The 22535-nt window shown below is 39.1% G+C and overlaps 1 protein-coding gene across 1 annotated transcript in view; it reads right to left on the bottom strand.

Moving 5' to 3' along the window:
- Positions 1 to 650: 650 nt before the first annotated feature.
- col4a5 (collagen, type IV, alpha 5 (Alport syndrome)) overlaps positions 651 to 22535 on the bottom strand; it is a 47719-nt gene continuing 25834 nt past the window's right edge. Inside the window, exons 14-50 of the mRNA XM_058395713.1 lie at positions 21612 to 21665; positions 21372 to 21428; positions 21235 to 21279; positions 21081 to 21134; positions 20876 to 20917; positions 20659 to 20749; positions 20143 to 20178; positions 18487 to 18738; positions 18301 to 18390; positions 17363 to 17433; positions 17096 to 17287; positions 16491 to 16659; positions 16283 to 16375; positions 15932 to 16036; positions 15702 to 15799; positions 15085 to 15235; positions 14856 to 14969; positions 14599 to 14766; positions 14409 to 14498; positions 14189 to 14332; positions 13868 to 13966; positions 13696 to 13785; positions 13467 to 13606; positions 13214 to 13340; positions 12562 to 12741; positions 12391 to 12441; positions 12061 to 12246; positions 8818 to 8951; positions 8416 to 8488; positions 8234 to 8305; positions 8022 to 8150; positions 7611 to 7709; positions 6985 to 7197; positions 6634 to 6811; positions 3814 to 3928; positions 3392 to 3564; positions 651 to 2635 (exon numbers count right to left, since the gene is read on the bottom strand). Of these exons, the coding sequence (XP_058251696.1) occupies positions 2548 to 2635; positions 3392 to 3564; positions 3814 to 3928; positions 6634 to 6811; positions 6985 to 7197; positions 7611 to 7709; positions 8022 to 8150; positions 8234 to 8305; positions 8416 to 8488; positions 8818 to 8951; positions 12061 to 12246; positions 12391 to 12441; positions 12562 to 12741; positions 13214 to 13340; positions 13467 to 13606; positions 13696 to 13785; positions 13868 to 13966; positions 14189 to 14332; positions 14409 to 14498; positions 14599 to 14766; positions 14856 to 14969; positions 15085 to 15235; positions 15702 to 15799; positions 15932 to 16036; positions 16283 to 16375; positions 16491 to 16659; positions 17096 to 17287; positions 17363 to 17433; positions 18301 to 18390; positions 18487 to 18738; positions 20143 to 20178; positions 20659 to 20749; positions 20876 to 20917; positions 21081 to 21134; positions 21235 to 21279; positions 21372 to 21428; positions 21612 to 21665 (4263 nt within the window). The 3' untranslated portion in view covers positions 651 to 2547. The remainder of the gene's footprint in view (positions 2636 to 3391; positions 3565 to 3813; positions 3929 to 6633; positions 6812 to 6984; positions 7198 to 7610; positions 7710 to 8021; positions 8151 to 8233; positions 8306 to 8415; positions 8489 to 8817; positions 8952 to 12060; positions 12247 to 12390; positions 12442 to 12561; positions 12742 to 13213; positions 13341 to 13466; positions 13607 to 13695; positions 13786 to 13867; positions 13967 to 14188; positions 14333 to 14408; positions 14499 to 14598; positions 14767 to 14855; positions 14970 to 15084; positions 15236 to 15701; positions 15800 to 15931; positions 16037 to 16282; positions 16376 to 16490; positions 16660 to 17095; positions 17288 to 17362; positions 17434 to 18300; positions 18391 to 18486; positions 18739 to 20142; positions 20179 to 20658; positions 20750 to 20875; positions 20918 to 21080; positions 21135 to 21234; positions 21280 to 21371; positions 21429 to 21611; positions 21666 to 22535) is intronic.

Here is a 22535-nt window from a genome sequence, read left to right as displayed (position 1 = left end):
AGGCTTGTTAACTAGTTGATGAGTTAACTCTTTTTACCAGAGGCGAAAAATGGAAATTGGGCCTTTTTTTTTTGTCATGCCACACACCACAGTGGTGATTAATGGCTCATATGAAAGTAGACACTCAGGGCTTTAAGAAATTGTAGTGCTTCATATTTTAACTAGCCGACTACAGGCAATATATTCATAGAAATTTTCCATAAATAAATAAATAAATAAATAAATAAATTCACAAAAATGGTTATATCTTCAAATTTAATGATATCAAACTCATTTCTGCTCACTGAGATGCTCTAAATCCTTTATTTCATAACCATCTAAAATTTTAAGGCGTTATCCACAACCTAGAGAAATTCTGTGTAAGTTTATCCCAACAAAGGGAAAAACACCCGTCTCACACTGACCTAACTCATTTTATGTCATTTGTTTATACAGATTAAAAATGTCAGATGTTGAGAAGTTGATTCCTATTCCATGGAAATGTTGGAAGTTCAGAACCAGGATTGGGTATCCCTCTTAGATAAAAAGCCTCCTGAAAAACTTTCCACACAGAATCATTGTATAGCTCTAGAGCCACTGTCCAGTCAGATAACCCTCTGAATAAACCTGTTTTATGAGCAGCTAAAAAGTTCATGAGCGCAAGAATGAGATTTATTTTAAAGTACATCTTTATTTTCCCTGTCCAGAACTTCTAACACTTTACACTGTATGAAATGTTTATTTTTTGTGTAAAGCCATCAGTTACAGTCGTGCTCAGATGTGCGGTGAATCATCTACTGGTGTTCACACAGCTGTATTTATCAGCAAAACAGATTTCCACAAACAAGAACAGAAAACTGTGTTAGTCACAAATGTATATTTGCAGAGACCTAAAGTCAGAATAAAGGTTAAAAGTGAAGAGTGATTGCGCTCAATGGCAGACTAAAGGCGCTACTTGTAATGCGTTACTCCCCCTAGTGGCTGATGAATGTAAATACTGTCAATTTCTCTCAACAATATACAGTACATGTAAAAGAAACTTTCATGTCAACATGCAACACTGGCAACGTACAGTTACAATACATAAAAACTTTATTGGCCATGCTCTTTGCATACTTCAGATTATTATTATTAATTTATTTATTTTTTAAAAAAAGGCACACTGAATACTGCAGAAACCTGTTGACATATTTGTCGGATATTCGGACAAATATCCATGAGCATATCTTTCCTTTAGTTTCAGTCTTATTTATTTCGGGATAGAAAAAAAAAATTAAAATACACATTCTTGCACCTCATGATAAATTCAGTTCAAACGAAAAGAAATCAACGGCTCCTGAATGTTAGTGCATGTGCAATGAATTCTAAACTAGTGTGTAATATAAGCGGATAACAAATACTAATATTCTGATGATTCTAGTGAAATTTAACTGGTGGTGATTTTCATTGAAAAAATCTACTGACCAAAGGAAATGCAACAATATAAAGATCTATCCAAGGCGCCTCACACCTAGCGTTTCGCAAGACTTTGACACTTGCTATGATATAGCAGCTACAGAAGATAAGGGAATGATGAACAGATTCATGTGATGTCTATTTTATTGAGTGTCTGGTGTGGTGGATAATCCCAAGTATTACGGAAAAAAAAAAAAAAAATCCACTCTTAGTCAGTAGTTTGTAAATGCACTGGATGATGAGGAAATGAAACTGTATGATAAAATACACAGCCAATTCAAGCTTAGTTGTCTATATATATATATCTCTTTATATTCATATTTATATAAAATACTGTTTCATTAAAATGTTTACTTTGTACAAATATTGTAAGTGAAAAAGTGAGAGAATATAAATGAGTGCGTGATGGAGTGAGTGAATGAGCACGTGCCAAAGAGATCAAAACAAAACAAAACAAAACAAAAAAAATCATTATAAAGTACCATTTAAAAGTTTTAGACTAAAAAGGTGTTTTACACAATATACACATTTTATTACTTACAAAACAGGAAAAAAAAGGCTTGTAGTTATAGATTCTTGGATACAGCAGTGTTAATACCACCAAGAAGTGGGAGAAAGTAAAGAGCGATAGAAAGGAGGGAACAGAAAAAAAAGTGATAGAATAGGAAAAAAAAAAGCATACAAAAATGCAGTCTCACTAAAATGTAAATATTCAGTGCATTTTCTTTCATTGATGTTCAAAGTGCCGATTTGGTAACACGTCTCTCTGAAAATGTGTTGCTTGCGTACGAACCAAAATTCTAGGAAGAAGAAAATATTTGAAAGAAAACGAAAATAAAAGGAGGGAAAAAAATGCACTTTTTTTTTGTCATTGATCCATGATGGCACTTTTGTTGATTTGTCTCTGTATGAGGTACTTCTTTAAAAAAAAAAAGAAAAAAAAGTAAAGACTAATCATTTTTTCAGTTTCTTTTGCTGTGTTGCACAGTAGCACCATAGAGTTGAACTTGAAGATAATGCACCACTAGAATTCCACATGTTCTTGATGTAACTGTTGCAGTCGCCGTGGTGATCGCCCCTGATTCGGGGTCATGCTGGGTCATTGCTGCTTTGCTATGTTAACGTCCTCTTCATACACACAACGCAGCGGCTCACGCGGGTCTGGAGATTGCCTGCTTTCAGCGTCTCGGACTGTGGCTTCCTGAAAGGAGAAAAGATGGAGGCGCGCTGCTGTCAGTGTTGTAGCAAAGGTGAAAAATGACATCAAGCAATAAAAATGACATTTAATGCTACAGTATTCTGGCTGTGAACTGTTATTGGTGATGTAGGAATTATCCCTGACAGTGACAGCAATGTGCAATTCTTTCATCTGTAGGAGAGGCTTCACTAGTTAACAGAAAATGTAGTGAAGTAGTTACAGCAGGGTGAAATTCTTCCTTCTCAAATCCCTGCTTTTATAAAGTTGGGGGTCATAGGGTCAGTCATGATACAGCACACTGTGATGCAGAGAGGGTTAAATGCCTTGCTCAAAGACCCAGCAGTAGCAGCTTGGCAGTGCTAGGACTTGAACCTCTGCCCTTCTAATCATTAACCTGGAGCCTTTAACCACTGAGACCTAACGAGCAAGTTGTTTCTATTTCCCGCTTGATAGAATGTAGTGAATTTGGTTCAGGTTAAATTGTAGGCTTATACTGTGAACATATCGATGACATCACATTTGATCATCTTTTTTTCCCTAATTTTTCCCAGTACCATTTCTTTCTGCATAGACCTGATTGATTTTTAACAGCATTTCTTAGATGAACTTATATTCACTTATATAAGAAAAAAAACTATAGGTATGTGCAGATGTGAGACTGCTGTTACAGACTCCTGATAAGAGACTGTTAACTATCCTGACCTAAAAGTTGCCCTTCAATTTGAATGCAAAATCCTGAAAGCTTTTTTTTTTTTTTACCTGAACATTTCAGACTGTTCGACGGTGGCCAGCCAGAAGCTGTAAGAGTTGCCATAGTAGTTGCAGGTTCCACGGCCATGGCACTCGATGAAGGGAGATGAGCGGAACTCCTCCAGACAAGAGCCAGGAGATGCCAGAGCCTGACCAGAGCCCTCTGCACCTGCACTAGTGTGCTGGCATAAAGAAAAATCAAACAATCAGTTGCCTTTCCATACTCATGCTCCAAAAATGAAATATCCTTTGCTGACATAAGTGGAGTAAAGCAACAGGTGCTATTTTTAAACATTCAACATTGTCAACAACTTATTTATTTGGTCAACAACCAACTTATTTATTTTTGGGTTAATTTTTACAAAAATGTGTTCTCTAGGATTTCACCTCTTTTGAAACAAAACAAATCCTGAAGAGCTGAAAGTAATTACCATCATGAAGGAATAGCCAATCCACAGTGGCTCCCAGAACTGTGGACATGATGGCAGCTGGATGGTCTGACTATGCACCGCTATCACCATAGCTGGCGCTTCACATACAGCACATCTGCACACAGTGTGGAGAATATTATGTTTACTCTGTAGAAGTTTCAGAAATTTGGACAAAGCATGGAGAAAAATAAGAGTGGCAAAGCAAGACAGGTTCTAGAAGAGGAAAAAGAGGAATCCATCCACTTCTGGGCAAATATTTCACCCCCTGATGATGATGATGATAATGATGATGGGGGTGGGGTTTTACTGTATGTGATCTGTCTAACTCTGACCTGATGATAATGCAAGGAATAATGTAGGGAAAGATGATGATGATGTAGGAAATGATAATGAAGGTGATGATGATGTAGGGAAAGATGATGATGATGATGCTGATGTAGGAAATGATGTTGATGATGATGATAATGTAGAGAACAATGATGATGATGATGTTGATGTAGGAAATGATAGTGATGATGATGCAGGGAACGATGATGATGTTGAAATAGGAAATGATGATGGTGATGATGTACCATGGTGGGAATAATGATGACGATGATGACGTTGATGTAGGGAGTGATGGTGGGAATGATGATGATGATGATGATGATGATGATGTTGATGTAGGGAGTGATGATGATGATAATGATGGTGATGATGATGCTGATGTAGGGAATGATTATGTTGATGATATAGGAGATGATGATGATGTTGATGTAGGTAATGATGATGATAATTATGATGATGATGATGTTGATGTAGGGAATGATGATGGTGATGATGATGTTGATGTAGGGAATGATTATGATGATGTTGATGTAGGGAATGATGATGATGATGGTGATGATGTTGATGTAGGGGATGATGATGATGATGATGGTGATGATGTTGATGTAGGGGATGATGATGATGATGATGTAGGTAATGATGATAATTATGATGATGATGATGTTGATGTAGGGAATGATGATGGTGATGATGATGTTGATGTAGGGAATGATTATGATGATGGTGATGATGATGTTGATGTAGGGAATGATGATGATGATGATGGTGATGATGTTGATGTAGGGAATGATTATGTTGATGATATAGGAGATGATGATGATGTTGATGTAGGTAATGATGATGATGATGTTGATGTAGGGAATGATGATGATGATGTTGATGTAGGGAATGATGATGATGATGTTGATGTAGGGAATGATGATGATGATGATGGTGATGATGTTGATGTAGGGAATGATTATGTTGATGATGATATAGGAGATGATGATGATGTTGATGTAGGTAATGATGATGATGATGTTGATGTAGGGAATGATGATGATGATGTTGATGTAGGTAATGATGATGATGATGTTGATGTAGGGAATGATGATGATGATGATGGTGATGATGTTGATGTAGGGAATGATTATGTTGATGATGATATAGGAGATGATGATGATGTTGATGTAGGGAATGATGATGATGATGATGGTGATGATGTTGATGTAGGGAATGATTATGTTGATGATGATATAGGAGATGATGATGATGTTGATGTAGGGAATGATGATGATGATGATGGTGATGATGATGTAGGGAATGATTATGTTGATGATGATATAGGAGATGATGATGATGTTGATGTTGATGTAGGTAATGATGATGATGTTGATGTAGGGAATGATGATGATGTTGATGTAGGTAATGATGATGATGTTGATGTAGGGAATGATGATGATGATGGTGATGATGTTGATGTAGGGAATGATGATGATGATGGTGATGATGTTGATGTAGGGGATGATGATGATGATGATGGTGATGATGTTGATGTAGGGAATGATTATGTTGATGATGATATAGGAGATGATGATGATGTTGATGTTGATGTAGGTAATGATGATGATGTTGATGTAGGTAATGATGATGATGTTGATGTAGGGAATGATGATGATGATGGTGATGATGTTGATGTAGGGAATGATGATGATGATGGTGATGATGTTGATGTAGGGAATGATGATGATGATGATGGTGATGATGTTGATGTAGGGAATGATTATGTTGATGATGATATAGGAGATGATGATGATGTTGATGTTGATGTAGGTAATGATGATGATGTTGATGTAGGTAATGATGATGATGTTGATGTAGGGAATGATGATGATGATGGTGATGATGTTGATGTAGGGAATGATTATGTTGATGATGATATAGGAGATGATGATGATGATGCAGGTAATGATGATGATGATTATGATGATGATGATGTTGATGTAGGGAATGATGATGGTGATGATGATGTTGATGTAGGGAATGATGATGATGGCGACGTTGATGTAGGGAATGATGATGATGGTGACGTTGATGTAGGGAATGATGATGATGGCGAAGTTGATGTAGGGAATGATGATGATGGCGACGTTGATGTAGGGAATGATGATGATGGCGACGTTGATGTAGGGAATGATGATGGCGACGTTGATGTAGGGAATGATGATGATGGCGACGTTGATGTAGGGAATGATGATGGCGACGTTGATGTAGGGAATGATGATGATGGCGACGTTGATGTAGGGAATGATGATGATGATTTAAGGAATGACAATGGTGATGATATAGGAAATGATGGTGATAGTGATGATGTAGGGAACAATGTTTATGATTCTGACCTGATGATGATGATGTTGATATAGGGCATGATAATGATGATGTAGAGAATGATGTATCTGACTCTGACCTGATGATGATGATGATGATGTAAGGAATAATTTGTTTGACTCTGACCTGCTGATGAAGGGTTTGATGTTTTCTCCTTGGATAGGAGCCATGCTCATGGGCATGGGTTCAGGAGTAGACAACCAATAGGAGTAGTCATTCCGGGAAGCAAAGTTGCACACATTGTTGATGTTGCAGAACATGAAAGGCATGGTGCTGAATCGACGTAGACAACTTCCAGCCGTTCCTGATTCAGAGCAGGGCATAGCAAGGAAGACGTAATTTCATATTTGATCATAACACTGTATGTTAATAGACAAGAGGACAATTAATGAAGGAATGTAAGGAACAAAAAATCAAAAGAGATTGTATGTCTATTTGAGTAGGATATGGGTGCTGATGATTTTTCAGTGCTCTTACCCAGGTCCTGGCCATGTGCCCTTTCATTGCCTTGTACATAAAGCAGAGAATAGCCATCATAAATGAGAGAGGTGCCAGATGGGCACTGAGGCACATCTGTCGTCTGACTGTGTCTCGTAATCAGGAAGCCATGAGCCGCTGATGACAGACCTGGAGGTCCTGGAGGACCTGGAATCCCATCTGGACCAGGAGGGCCAGGTAAACCCCGCTGACCTGAGGCATTAGGAGAAGGTGGAGTGTAAATCTATGTATGGTCAATGTATAATTAAATAGCTATAGAGTTGATGCTTCCAGCACAATAGATCATAAGTATTACATAATATATTTTATAGTAGTATTCATTATACTAATAATGGAGACTAATAAATAGAATTTGGCAGCATTCCTGACGAAGGAAACAAAACACAGTTCACGTCATGTGTGACGCTACAAAGCATGGAATGTACAACTGCAGATTTCAGATTGAAACAGCTTTTAATACCATGCAACTAAATCAGCCATGTCGTATGAGATAAGGATACAAACGTGGGGCCATAAGAACAACTGTTCATCGTTACAAACAAATATAATTACAGTCAGTTTGCTATGTCATAATACCGGTGTAAGGTCCTGGTGAAAGCACTTACCCGGCTGCCCAGATTGTCCTGGATCTCCTTTCCCTCCAGGTCGACCACTGAATCCTGGAGGTCCATCAGGGCCTGGGTCACCAGAACTACCAGGCTGACCTACAAAAGATGTGTCACATACTGTATAATCAATTCCACACTATTAAACAGTTTTAAACTAACTGTCCCACACTAACAGTTTTAAAGTTAGCACTTATGATGCAAAAATGGAGATCAGTAGAGATGTAAGTAGCAGGTAAATACAAAAAATTTAAAGTCTATTACACAGTGATTGCCAAAGTTAACAAAGTTAGCACTCTAAATATCCATCTGCTGCTATTTGTCACAAAGCAAACGATTAAGTAAAGTTTGACAAACATGTGACGGATTTACTAGTACAGATATCACCCTGTTGCTGTTAGAAACTCTTACCTGGAAGCCCTTCCAATCCTGCCTCTCCTGGTAGCCCCTGGGATCCTTTTGGTCCTTGAGGACCAGGAGGCCCCGGCGCACCCTTTAACACAATCGGTCCTGGCGCTTGACCTGGATCACCAGGAAGACCTGAAAGAAATATTGAGTAGCAGTAAGATCAAAGACATTTTGTTAAAAAAAAGTCATGAATTCAGAAAGATATATGCACTCACCCGGAGGACCAGGTTCACCAGGATCCCCACGCAGGCCAGCACCCCCAGGAATACCAGACTGACCCTTAGGTCCTGAAGTGAGCAGACATATCAGATTATTTAACCTGATAAATAAACTGACTGGGGTTGAGCATTTTAATCTGGCGTATACAATGTTGCAGAAACAATTAGGTTCGACTTACCTGGTAATCCTGTAACGCCTGGAAAGCCGATGTCTCCTTTAAACCCAACACTTCCAGGAAGTCCATGAGGACCCTTTCCCAGAAACACATGTCACTTTCAATTCAGTTTCAATTAGAATTAGAAAAAACCCAAACTTATTATCCTTATTAACCTATAATCCAACAAACTAACGCCATGTGTAAAAAAAAAAAAAAAAAGGGAAAGAAAAGAAAAGAAAGTGATATTCAAATACTTGCTCCTAACAAAGAGTAGTCAGCAATAAATACTGACAATACATAATATATTCTTAAAAAGAAAAAATAAACTGCTTGGTTGACAGTTTCGTTATATCCTCACTAAAGCATGCCTTGTTTTTTACAATTTCTACAGGATTATTCCAGTATCCAGTCCATATGACTTACCAACAAACCTGGTGATCCAATGTCTCCCTTCTGTCCAGGTGAACCAGGTGATCCAGGGTTTCCAGGGTATCCTTTCTCACCCTTCACTCCTCCAGAACCTGGTGGTCCACGGGGCCCCTCTGGGCCAGGAGGACCTTTACAATACCAATAAGATAAGATGTCACTGATTTTTGCATTTCTGTTCTGTCTTACACATCTGAATGTCCGAATATCTACTGTCCCAATACATGCAATATGTATCATCTTTTTTTTTTTTTTTTAATCAAAAACAATATCACTGGATGTGCTGAATGTGTTTCTATTTGCTTCATAATTTTTTTTATGTTTGAGTGAAAAGAAGTCAGTACATCAAAAACAAAAACAATGCATGTACCCATCCCTCAACCCACCCCACTCCATAACATGCTAAAAAGCTTATTAAAGTAAAAAAAAGTGTGCAGAAAACAGTTGAGGTGGGCATCAAACCAACGAGGCTAACCTGGAGGACCTATATTGAGGAGTCAAAGGTCAACAGGTTCCCAAAATCCCAGAGGGAGAGAGAGGCGATGGGAAAGTGCAGATTAAAAACAAAAGCAAACGTTAGAAAAGCAGCACAATTATGGTAGAAGAGCAACATTATATCTCAATTTTCACAATCTGAAAAAAAAAAGGAATGTTAAAACACCAAATTATTTCAGATTTTTATATTTTATATTTTCACCGGATCACAGTTTCATCACATCACGATATTAATAAAAGTGTAGTTTAACATTTAACATTTGTGAAACTGTGACACCATAACCAGCAGCATAATAAATGCACAGATCTTCAGTTCACACTCTTTAATTCTGCTACAATTCACATATCAAACTAGAAAAACTCCCATATGATAAGAATTGCTCTTTATACTGCTCTTCATATCCAAATGTTATCTTTGAATTCTCAGTTAAACAGGTAAAATTAATCAACCTCCTGAATTTCAAGATTTCTTCAACAAGAGAAATGTGTTTCTAAATCTTTTAGAAATAAACACTTTTCTATTAGTTTCAACGTGGATCCTGAATATAAGATAAATAACCAAGTAATAAGTCAGGAGCCTGATTTACAAGACTGTATGCCAAGCTACTTGAGCTAAAATCATTAATACACATGAACAGTTTTCTAAATGTTTCCTGCTTGAGGTTTGCAAATCATCTTAAACTCAGGCATTTTGCATTTGGAAATGGAACATGAGTGACAACTTTGTGAAAAAAAGTCTAATCAAACTTATAATGTGCCCATTTATCTTTTCTGTTGAATTTTATTAATTTATTCAGTCTGGAAATTATGCAACACCCACATTAAAAGTCCCCCACAAGAGTGAGTGTGCACTAGCATTAGGTTTATACACAATACTTTTCATGCGTTTGTGTATCTTTACTGAATGTTCCAAGTCAATACCAGGCTTTATAGACCCTGATTTATGCATGATGTTTAAGACAGGATCAAATCCATGGAATTTAAGATGAAATGTGATCTTTTATTCATTTTATAAATCAGGCGCCAGGACTTAATTGACAGAAATCATGGCATAATATCAATGACTTGAATTGTAAAGCTATTATTTCAAAATAAATAAATAAACAAAATACGAATGTATATACAAACAAATCAAATCCTAAATGTGAAATTCGTTTCTTATATATATATATATATATATATATGTCCTTCATTCTAGATCATTGAATGATCTGGAATGAGGAGAACCTGACCTTCAGGGCCTGTCAGCAAGCGTCATCAGGAGACGGTGGAGCCACACCACAGGAAACAGGAAATAAAGGTCAAACCCACAATGCAACTGAGTACAGATTTAGCCAAACAGACACCTGTCGAAACTGGGCTTTTTGAATAATATGTATAAAATATCATTATAAATTAAGTTTTATTTACAGCTAGTCTAATAAATAACTTCTTTACTCTTTAAACAGATTAGAAGAAGGAACCAGGGATACCAGGGTTTTAAAAATTTTATCTGAACATTTTAATATAGTTGCAGATTTGTAATGTGTAATCTATAAAAACAGAAGTTTTTGGAAAACTTTCATTCGTTCATTCTGACTGAGGAGGCCCATTGTTAGACAGTTCTGTAATGGCTTTACACTCCATGAATGTTAAACATTTTCCCATGCAGGTGAAGACACTCAGCATTACACTACTGATCATCCTCTTTTTGAATCACTGGACTGTGGAGAGAGAAAAAGAGCTTTCGTTCCTCAGAAAAAAGAGGGGTAAGTGAAGACACATAAGGAAGAATGGATAGATGAACAGATACACAAATGAAGAACTTGGACATACTGTGGATCGATCCATGCTGGTCGGGCCCTGGTTGGGTGAAACACTGATTTGTGCGTGCAAATGTCTACCTCTGTTTCTGATACACACTGATAAAAAAAGTGCATAAAGGCATGCTTTGAAGTGAGCCAGGCACAGTGTGTGTGTGTGTGTAGTGCTCACTAACTTTGTGCTTCCATTAGTTCTGTGCAATTTGATCACTGAGACTTGTGATGATTTGTGCAACATTCATGCAAATCAGTCACATAACTAAACATTTATGATGGCCTCTCTACTGTCTGGTTCTTTCTAGTCAGTGTTTAAACAGAGTTGATATTTAAATGATCTCAGGTATGTCACTGGTAGAGCCAGACAGTAGATCTGACCAATGAGAAGCATGACCCTGTTCCTGGAGATCTGATATTCTGTAATATATCTAATTCAAAACACCAGAGCTGGTCTATTATGCTTTTCAGGAGCATCATTATTAGATTTTATTATCCTGTTTCCTTCCAAATCTCTCTCACTAAGCCTCTTCCCTCTTCACATCATATCAAAATGGGGATAAAAACTAGCATTAGCTTCCTCTGAAATCTGGGAAGCCAGCCAGCATCTTTTCAAACCACTGCTTATGCTGTATCACAGAGCAACTGAAGACACAAAGGGAAAAGTTAACTGTCGCTTCCGAAGTTCACAGATGCCCAGGATTGGTGAAAGTCTCTCTGATTGACATAGTGGAGAGAGTAATGCCCCACCCTTCTACCTGACTGCATAGCCAATTTTGCTCTCTTGGAAAACTTGTGAAAACTTTGGGATTTAAGATAGAAATCTCTTAATATTAGAATTAGGTTTATTAAATGAAGTCTGAATTTAAACTGTGAAAATACAAAATCTCAAGGAACAGAATCAGCCACTATGATCTTTATGAGATAAAAAAAAAAAGGTCCAACATACCTACTCTTCCTGGTGGTCCAGGAGGACCCTGGATTCCTTTAGGCCCTGGAATAGACAGACCCGGAGGACCAGGGGGCCCTTGAAGACCAGGGTTGCCTGTTGTACCAGGAGATCCTATATCACCCTTTGCCCCAGGGTAGCCAGGGCCGCCAGGCTGGCCAGGGAGGCCAGGGTCTCCTTTATGACCTACATTTTATAGTAAAGAAAAGTCTAAATTTGACAGATTATATCTCTTTGTTTAATTTAAATCTATTGTGAAAGAGAAATAAAATAGAAAAATCTGATTTGTCCATTTAAAAAAGAAATTGCATTTTTGATGTGAAACACTACCTGGCATCCCTGCAATTCCTGGAGGACCCGGGATTCCATAACCTGGTGAACCTATACAAACAAAAAAATGTATTAGTTAACTATATATCCCAAATATCTTGTTTCTGTATTAGCTATTTAACTAAGAATGTGATCGACAGAACAAATGCATTAAAACTCAGTCACACTTACCTGGCTCTCCTTTCAATCCTGCTGATCCAGGAATACCATCACGACCAGCTTGACCCTTGTCTCCTGGTAAACCTGGCACACCAGGTGGACCAGGGCTTCCGGGCCTTCCAGGTGTTCCTGCTAGACCAGAGGGGCCCGGAACTCCATCCAGACCCTTAGGACCAGGAGCACCAGGTGCACCTAAAGCCATTAAGAGCATTCCAGTTTTTCATGTAACAAGTAACACCCAGTGCTGAAGCAATAAATAATCTGACTGATATAACAGACCAATATATGAACATAGGTATATAGCCAAAAAAGACAAGCACTGATGGCTACAGCTCCCATCAAACAGAATAAACTAATTTGCAAGATGTCACTGTCCTTGTGTGTCCATTAGCATAACAGCTAACTGTAATACAGGTGGAAATAATAAGATATAATAATTAATTATCTATCTGTCATACTTTAATCTCTAATACCATTTTATGAAGGTTTAACAAATTTGATCAATTCTAGTCTACCCTCTTTAGTTATGTACTACATCATTATATATTACTATGCTTTTGGCACCTTTCTAAAATTAGAGAAAAAAATCATTTATTAGACAAAACTTTTGACAGTGTTTGGCTCTTGACAGGATTAGATGGAATATGATTTAACAATACTGTACCTTGGAGCCCTGGCAGGCCAGGATCACCCTTTGGACCAGGGTTTCCAGGTAACCCTGGACTTCCTGATGGCCCCTGTAGACCTTTTGGCCCTGCAGTTCCAGGGGCACCAGGAGACCCAGGTTCACCCTGTTCAAAAAAAGCAGTTAAAGCTCCTCTGCTTATCTCAGTCACTACTTATAGGTACAGTATCATATGCAAACTATCTAGACAATTTGTAATTGTTTGGACACTTCATTAATATACTGTTATTACCTTGGCTCCTGGAGCTCCTGGTTGCCCATATCCTGGCGTTCCAGGGTCTCCTTTTGGTCCTGGAAATCCTTTTGCTCCTGGAGAGCCAGGCTGTCCAGGTCGCCCAGATTGACCTGGGATTCCTTTAATTCCAGGAGGGCCTATACCAAAAGATAATAAATTATTCTGGATTCACCTCATCAGTAACATTGAAAGACAAATCTTTTAATTGTGATGCTTCAAACATTACCAGGCAATCCCATCTCGCCCATGCTGCCTTTCAGCCCTGGAGCACCTGGGAGACCTGGTGTTCCTGGAAGTCCGGGATCTCCCTTAGGACCTACAAGGCAAGTTATTTCCTTAAACATCTATACACTAATCTTGGCTCAAACACTGCACAAGTAATAAAGTGCTTGAGTTACCTGGCGGTCCAGGTTGCCCAGGACGCCCATCCTGTCCGGGGATACCTGGCTCTCCTTGAAGGCCAGGAATACCTTTTGCTCCTGGAGCTCCACTAAGTCCTGCATAAAAAATAGACATTTACAATCAGTATAAAATAAATGGAATTTTATATACAAATGCCTTAAATTATTTGAATGCAAAAGTAGTAAATCTCTACACATATATGAGGGACATGGACCTCATTATAGTTCAGTTTTAGCATGTTGGCTTTAGGCCCTTTAGGTCCTTGTTTTGCAGGGCTTCAATCATTTCTTACAATGTTATCACCAAGATACACTTGCCTTGAGGTCCTGGGTCTCCCTTCTCTCCTTTTACAACACCACCAGTGCTGATACCAGCTGGGCCTGTTATACCTCGTTCACCTTTTTCTCCCTTTAATCCTCGGCCTCCTTGGGTTCCTGGCGCTCCTGGCTGACCATTATCACCTATAGAGCAGACAAACTGGATCTAAACCAACAACAAAAATATGGCTTTTAATTACTATCATTCAAAAATATATACCTTTTGGTCCAGGAAATCCTGGAACACCAGGACTGCCAGGATTACCAGCAGGTCCTGGGGCACCCATCACACCCATTTCTCCCTTTTGTCCTTGTAGATGATAGAAAAGTATAGTTAAGTGTTATAGTTTAGTGTTATGTTGCATTAGATGCAGATTCTAGATGCAGTCTATATGACAGGTTTATATTACCAGCTAATCCAGGTAGACCATCTTGGCCAGGGTTGCCAGGGATCCCAGAAGGGCCAGGAGGACCAGGTGGTCCAGTTAATCCGGGCCTACCCTGGTCACCAGGCATGCCTGGAATATCAAGTCCAGGGGAACCAGGGTCTCCTTTCTCACCCCTTGAACCAGGGGAACCTGTACAAGCAATGCATCATTCTCATACGTTAAAGATATCACACTCTCTATATAAACGTCGTCCAAGTCTCAAACCTAAGGACGCTTACCAAGATTGCCCATAGGTCCAGGAGGTCCTGGTGGTCCAGGTGGTCCAGGTAAACCAAAACCAGGGGGACCTTGAGAGCCAGGTGCACCCGGAGAACCAGGAAGACCAGAATCACCTGTAAAAAAAAGTGAGCTGTGTCTTACTGTATTTAAAACATTACATATTATATAAAAAGCATAAAGCTGGTGCTACTGCAAATGGAATAACTTGTAGCCTGTTTAGGACTGTACCTTTAGGGCCAGAAGGACCGTCGATACCAGGTCGACCGGGTGCACCAGGATTTCCAGGGAATCCAGGATCACCTTTAGGTCCGGGGAATCCCTGGTTGCCAGGCAAACCTGGGGGTCCCTGAGGTCCAGGAATACCAAAACCAGGTTCGCCCTGCAGATACACACACATATGCCCTCGTTAGTATTTTTTTTAGAATGTTCTCTGAACATTGGTAATCTCTAAAATGTATGAGAACCGGATCAACTTAGGGGGCTTTCACACTCGCAGTTTTGTCCGAAACAGAGCAGCAGGAGAAGCATGAGTGGAAAGAGAACATTGTGGGAAGCAAAAGAGCCTTATTGCGTATAACAGCCTCAAAATAATAATAAAAAATGTTGTGAGTTACGTTCTGCTCTATACACTTGTTTGTGAAGGCATAATATGAATGCAAATGCACAAAGGTTCAATCAAATGATTTTGAAACCAGACCAACACTGCTGACAACCACCTTACAGAATTGTTATCATCTAAATAATTAGTACAGTCCTCTTAGCAACTAGAACTGCTTTTAAAATGTAGAGACCTAAATGTAAATGTTTTGATTTACTGTTTATATAATATCACCTATCACTATCACCTTAAGGCCACGTAGTCCAGGTGCACCAGGTAGTCCATCCACACCAGGAGGTCCAGGTCTGCCAGGGCTGCCGGGACTTCCTGCAATACCTGGGTATCCTGGGAAATTTGTTCAGCAGTGTTAACACAGATGTTTGATATTTCCATTATATCAGTTATGAGTTTGAACTTTTAGGTAAGATGCATCCCAACTGACTTTACAGCAGAAGTTTATGGGTGATCAGGGTTTACCTTTAGGACCTGGTGGGCCTGGCAAGCCTATACCTGGGAGACCAGGTTCTCCTTTTTGGCCAGGAAATCCTGGGAAACCAGGGGAGCCAGGTTGGCCTGGGTCACCTGTACAGGTAGACAATTAAAACCCATTTACAGAGATTCATTTACAGAACAAACTTTGTTATATCATTAAAGTATATTTGTTTGTAATATTTTCCTTAAACATTTCTTAAACAACTAATGATTTTGGATTATCCTTAAATTCTCTGTGTTATCTTCTTTATTAAATGTTAAGCTATAATTTCAATTTAAAATTCAATGCTCAATTGGTTTTCCTGGTCCACTAGAGTGTAATTTCTATCTGTTCACCTGGATTTCCTGGTAGACCTGGTTCTCCATCAGTTCCACTGGGTCCAGGTGCTCCTTTCTCAGAGACAGTCTGACCTGGTTCACCTTTCTGACCTATTAGATGACATCAAGGCTTAAAATTAAGATGATGTAATTGTGACAGTAAGGTAAGTTCAACTGTTTGATGGTCAAATCCATCTTAATTACTGTGACTGGTATGTGATCTCACCTGGATTTCCAGGAGGTCCTTGCCTTCCTGACACACCCTGGAATCCTTTCTCTCCAGGAGGTCCCTGTGGGCCAAATCCAGGAAGACCAGGGCGACCCCTGTCTCCAGGAGGGCCTTGGGGACCAGTCTCTCCAGCAGGGCCACGTTCACCTTTAATCAATAATGAACCCTGGCAAGAGCAAGCACAGAAACTTCTTGGGTACAACAAAAGATCTCCAGTACATCCAGTGACCAATATAAAAATAAAACATCAGCCAAATTAGACACATCCAAGTACCAATGTATATATTCAACTGCAAAGAAACAATTTAAGATAGATGTATTTTTTCTGTTTAGACTACAAATATACGTTTCTTTAGTAAATCCAAAAATTTAAAACTGTCCAAGACACTACACAAACCCCCAAATGGTGATAATGCATAATACAAAAATGTCCTGATGTCTCTTCTCTATACACCATATAATCAAAACTGGCCCAAAAAATATCAAAACCAAGCTATAAAGAACATGAAACCATGCATTTTCTTTAAAGCTCACAGCTATCTGTTGAAATTGCATGAAAAACAGAGTTGATTCAGTGACAATCTGTTACAACAGATACTTACAGGTGCACCCTTGGGACCAGGTGGTCCAGGAGGTCCATCTAGGCCATGTGTTCCATCCCGCCCAGGCAGACCTGGAGGGCCTGGGAATCCTGGGTCTCCCTTGTCTCCCTTCATACCATCAAAGGCAACTGCATCACCAGGGTCACCCTTCTGTCCCGGTGGCCCAGGTAAACCTTGGAATCCTTGTAAACCCTACAAAAATATTAGTGAAATGTTTATAATCTCCCCAGCTCTTTTGGACAATTCTTCTGAAGTGAAGACACTTACTGGTGGCCCCAAAGGACCAGTGCTGCCTGGGGATCCTCTGTCTCCTTTATAACCAGGGAGTCCAGGACCGCCTGTGATAGAGATGCCAAACATCAAACTCAGCATCAAACTGACATAAAATACACAATCAGACTAAAATTAATTGTATTAAAAGAATAAATGTGTTGTATAGGTGCAGAAAAAACACACATAATACAACTGTACTACAATATACAGTACACATCTCAAGTTGTAGCATTCTCTTAAATTTCCACAAATTCCACTAAAATACACCAAACACACATTTTGACTAAAAGCAATTACGTATTTATTTTAATATCATTTAATTTGATGTGTTATTGATAAAATAAATAATAATAATAATAAATAATAAAATAATAAATATGTCCATGAAAAAGATGTCTTCCTTAATGTTCCTAATGTGATGCCTCCAGAAATGCTTCTATATAATCTATATAGTTTGGGGGAAATTATGTATTTCAATGCTTTATTGAATGTTATAAAAAACTGAAAATAAAAATAGTAAAACCTAATTGTAGTTAAATCCACAAATGTTTTTAAGCTGAAGAAATGCAGCCACTGCACCTCTCATTTCTCAGTATTTCCCCATAGTGAGATTTACTGTAATATTCGAAACAAATTCATCCTTAAATATAGGATTAGATTACTAAATAAGGGAAAAAAATTTAATCCCATCATACCTTCTAGTTGAATCCAATACTGTATCAAATTGGCTCATGTATGAAAATTACTTGACTGAAAATTGTAAACTGGTATATTTTATGTAAGGTTATAACACATAGTGTGGAAGTTTGAAACTGAAATACAGTGTGTAATAGTGACTCTTAACACTGCTAATATTCAAACTTAAGGCAGTACAAAATTCAAAAACAAAATTCATGCTGTATTTTCGACAAAGGAGATGACAAGGTTCTTGCCTGGTGGTCCTGGGGGTCCGGGTGGACCCTGCGGTCCTGGAATGAGGTTGCCACTTAAGAAACAATTCACACACGTCTCACCCTTTTCACCTGCAGAATGAAAAGCACATGAATGAAGGCTTGTTTAATGTTTGTATTTAGCAAGCATTTCTTCTTCTTCTTAATTAATATTATATAGGGTCTTGCCTTTTTGGCCAGTCTCCCCAGGATAACCAGGGTCCCCATTCAGGCCTGGAAGACCTGGTGGTCCTGGGAGACAGTTTTCACCACCGGTGGATATTCCTGGAGGTCCTGGAGGTCCTGGAAGTCCTTGTTCACCTGGCGGTCCAGCTCTGCCAGGAGCACCTGGAAGAGAAGCTCCGGGCGATCCTTGATCTCCCTTCTGTCCTCTCTCTCCTGGATAACCAGGGGAGCCAGGTGGGCCTTGAATTCCGATTCCTAGGATATAATACAGCATTTATGAACACTCATACTCACAAAATCCTTCTTTGTCATGTGAACAATAACTAAGCAGTTATTTAAAATATTTCACCCTTTTTGTAACTGACAGAGATGTACAGGGGTTGGACAATGAAACTGAAACACTGGCCAATTTAGTGTTGGAGGTTTCATGGCTAAATTTGACCAGCCTGGTGGCCAGTCTTCATTGATTGCACATTCCACCAGCAAGAGCAGAGTGTGAAGGATTAATTAGCAGAGTAATAGCACAGTTTTGCTCAGCAGAGTTATGGGTGACATATCAGAGTTCAAAAGAGGACAAATTGTTGGTTCACGTCTCGCTGGTGCATCTGTGACTAAGACAGCAAGTCTTTGTGATGTATCAAGAGCCACGGTATCCAGGGTAATGTTAGCATACCACCAAGAAGGACAAACCACATCCAACAGGAGTAACTGTGGACGCAAGAGGAAGATGTCTGAAAGGGATGTCCGGGTGCTAACCCGGATTGTATCCAAAAAACATAAAACCACAGCTGCCCAACTCACTGCAGAATTAAATGTGTACCTCAACTCTCCTGTTTCCACCAAAACTGTCCGTCGGGAGCTCCACAGGGTCAAAGTACATGGCCGGGCTGCTATAGCCAAACCTTTGGTCACTCGTGCCAATGCCAAACGTCGGTTTCAATGGTGCCAGCAGCGAAAATCTTGGGCTGTGGACAATGTGAAACATGTATTGTTCTCTCATGAGTCCACCTTCACTGTCTTTCCCACATCCAGGAGAGTTACGGTGTGGAGAAGCCCCGAAGAAGCATACCACCCAGACTGTTGCATGCCCAGAGTGAAGCATGGGGGTGGATCAGTGATGGTTTGGGCTGCAATATCATGGCATTTCCTAGGCCCAACACTTGTGCTAGATGGGCGTGTCACTGCCAAGGACTACTGAACCATTCTGGAGGACCATGTGCACCCAATGGTTCAAACATTGTATCCTGAAGGCGGTGCCATGTATCAGGACGATAATGCACCAATACACACAGCAAGACTGGTGACAGAGTGGTTTGATGAACATGAAAGTGAAGTTGAACATCTCCCATGGCCTGCACAGTCACCAGATCTAAATATTATTGAGCCACTTTGGGGTGTTTTGGAGGAGCGAGTCAGGAAACGTTTTCCTCCACAAGCATCACGTAGTGACCTGGCCACTATTCTGCAAGAAGAATGGCTCAAAATCCCTCTGGCCACTGTGCAGGACTTGTATCTGTCATTCCCAAGACGAACTGATGCTGTATTGGCCGCAAAAGTAGGTCCTACACCATACTAATGAATTATTGTGGTCTAAAACCAGGCGTTTCAGTTTCATTGTCCAACCCCTGTATATTTTGCATATTGAGTGAGTGGCCTCACCTGGACGACCTGGCTGACCTGGTGGTCCTGTGACCCCTGGGAATGAGCAAAAAAACAGGTATAGACTCATTATTGTGCATGTCCAACATAAGAATCAGTTCTTAGGTCTTTAGGTAAGTACTAGGTATTTTATTGCATTTGTATTTATTCATTTGTACAACTGAGACAAAATACAACTGAGTATTTGGTGATCTTACTAAAGGAACCAACTACAGTACCTTGATAATGATGATAATGAATACAACTTATTAAAATGCTGCATTTAATAAAACCTATTCAGCTCATTCAGAAAAGATATTAAATATCTTATGAGTAAAAGTCATAAGAAAGTAAACTTATCTTATAAGTGATATTTATTATTTTAGATATACTGTTTCTGGAAGTTTGAACAAGTCTTCATTTTTCTTACAGAAGCTTCCAGAACACATTTAGGAAGCATTGAGGAGCTATTATGTCTAAAACGTACATACAACTGAATGTAACTGCAGAACCTTAAAGCATTCAAACAAGCCATACCAGGTATCCCTGGCTCTCCTTTCCTCCCAGGGGGTCCTGGAAGCCCAGGATCTCCTTTAGGTCCTTCTCGATTCAGGGGTGAGGGTAACACCTATATAAGAAATGAGTATAGGTGATTCATATCACAACAGAGATTAGATGATTATCTTGAATTTCCCATGACAAATAAACACTTAATTTTGTCACTTAAATAAAATAAAAATGTTATATGACGTACCACGCCTGGAGGTCCAGGTAATCCTCGCTCACCTTTATCCCCCTATGGGTGAATGACAGATTAATTACTCTACAGTTTTAAGATCCTCTATAGAGAGACACTGTAATCACACTAACTATAATATGATAAGCAGGACCTCATCAAAATTGAGAACCTTTAAACTCAAAATTAAGATAAACAAATGTGTGGCCTTATGAAATCTTACTCTTTCTCCAATTCCTCCTGGAAGACCAGGTACACCAGGGTCTCCTGGGACACCCTGAGAGAGAGAAAAATAGAGGCAGACAAAACAGATATTTAACAATTATCTACAACAGTGTGTTCGTGTCATGTAGCACTTATGAACACAGAAATCTCACCCGACTTCCAGGAGGCCCAGCATCCCCATCTTTACCAGGTTTACCCTAAAAGAATAATAGCATAAATAACACTAAATTCACCTGCTGTTAAATGGATGGTTCTATCTTTCTTTCAATGAGTGTGATTCAACCCTCACCCTCTTTCCAGCATCTCCTGGCTCTCCCTTCTCTCCCTTCGGACCACCATATGGGCCCTGTTAATCAAAGCCAGTTCTATTAGAGATTTTACATCCATGCAGTGATCCACCATGTAATCTTTAACTATGTACTTTGACCAACAAAACGGCGAGCATTTGTAGTGACAGTTTAGTGATGTTGTAATAGCTAAGACCTGTACACACAATCAGCACATATATCTATAACATTTAGGTACGTACAGGTAGTCCAGGAGGGCCAGGAAATCCTTGTGGTCCAGGTGGTCCACGGTCACCCTAAAATAAAATGGGTAACAGAATTAAAATTAAAATAAAATAAACATTAGTTTATCATTTCATAACAAATGAACAAAAATAATATAGAGTATAACAAAGCTGAATGGAACAAAAAGGCAACAATCAAATGCAATTTAAGGAAGCGTTATTGATGCCCCCGAGTGGATAATGTGAAAAGTTACTGTGTTGCCATCTAGTGGTCTAAAATAATAATACACTTAATGCCCTATATGAAGCTGAGGGCTACAGAGGGAAGCTATTGGGAAAATATTTTCAACAAACAAAGAAAAAAACCAAACAAGACAAAACAATAACTTTTCTGTTACTGAGGCTGGGCGCACACACACACACACACTACTTTTCTGTCTTGTGTTTTTTCTCCTGTTAGAAGTCATCAGTTATCAAGTTGAATACAAAGACAGGAAGAAGATGTATAGGACGCTTCCTGAATGCATTGTAAAGATCTCAAGATTCTTTTCCAAACCTCAAGCCAGCTGACAACCCATCACACAACCCTCTATAAACATTTCCATCTTCCTAATTACAAGAATTCTGATCATACATTCCTGTTTGCTTCTTCCAAAACCCTCTGAAATAAACCATGCACACCAGCATCCACTAAAACCAGGTTCCATCCCATTGTACACCTGTTCCTCTCTCTAGGCCTTTAGTGGTTTGTATTGCAGACTCAGCATGAATTTTAAATATGGTATGTAAAAGATATATATTATGTCAACACAGCACAACACTTTTATTTTCACCTAAATTGGTTTACTTTTATATGTTGCTGATGACATCATGTCTGTAACATTGCAACTACAAAAGATTATTGTTTAACACCACTGACAGTAAGATTTTTTAAATGGGTAG

This window comes from Hemibagrus wyckioides, linkage group LG07 (assembly GCF_019097595.1).
Source record: "Hemibagrus wyckioides isolate EC202008001 linkage group LG07, SWU_Hwy_1.0, whole genome shotgun sequence".
NCBI lineage: Eukaryota > Metazoa > Chordata > Actinopteri > Siluriformes > Bagridae > Hemibagrus > Hemibagrus wyckioides.
The sequence above is the reverse complement of the archived record's forward strand: the minus strand, read 5'-3'. Positions and strand labels throughout refer to the sequence as shown.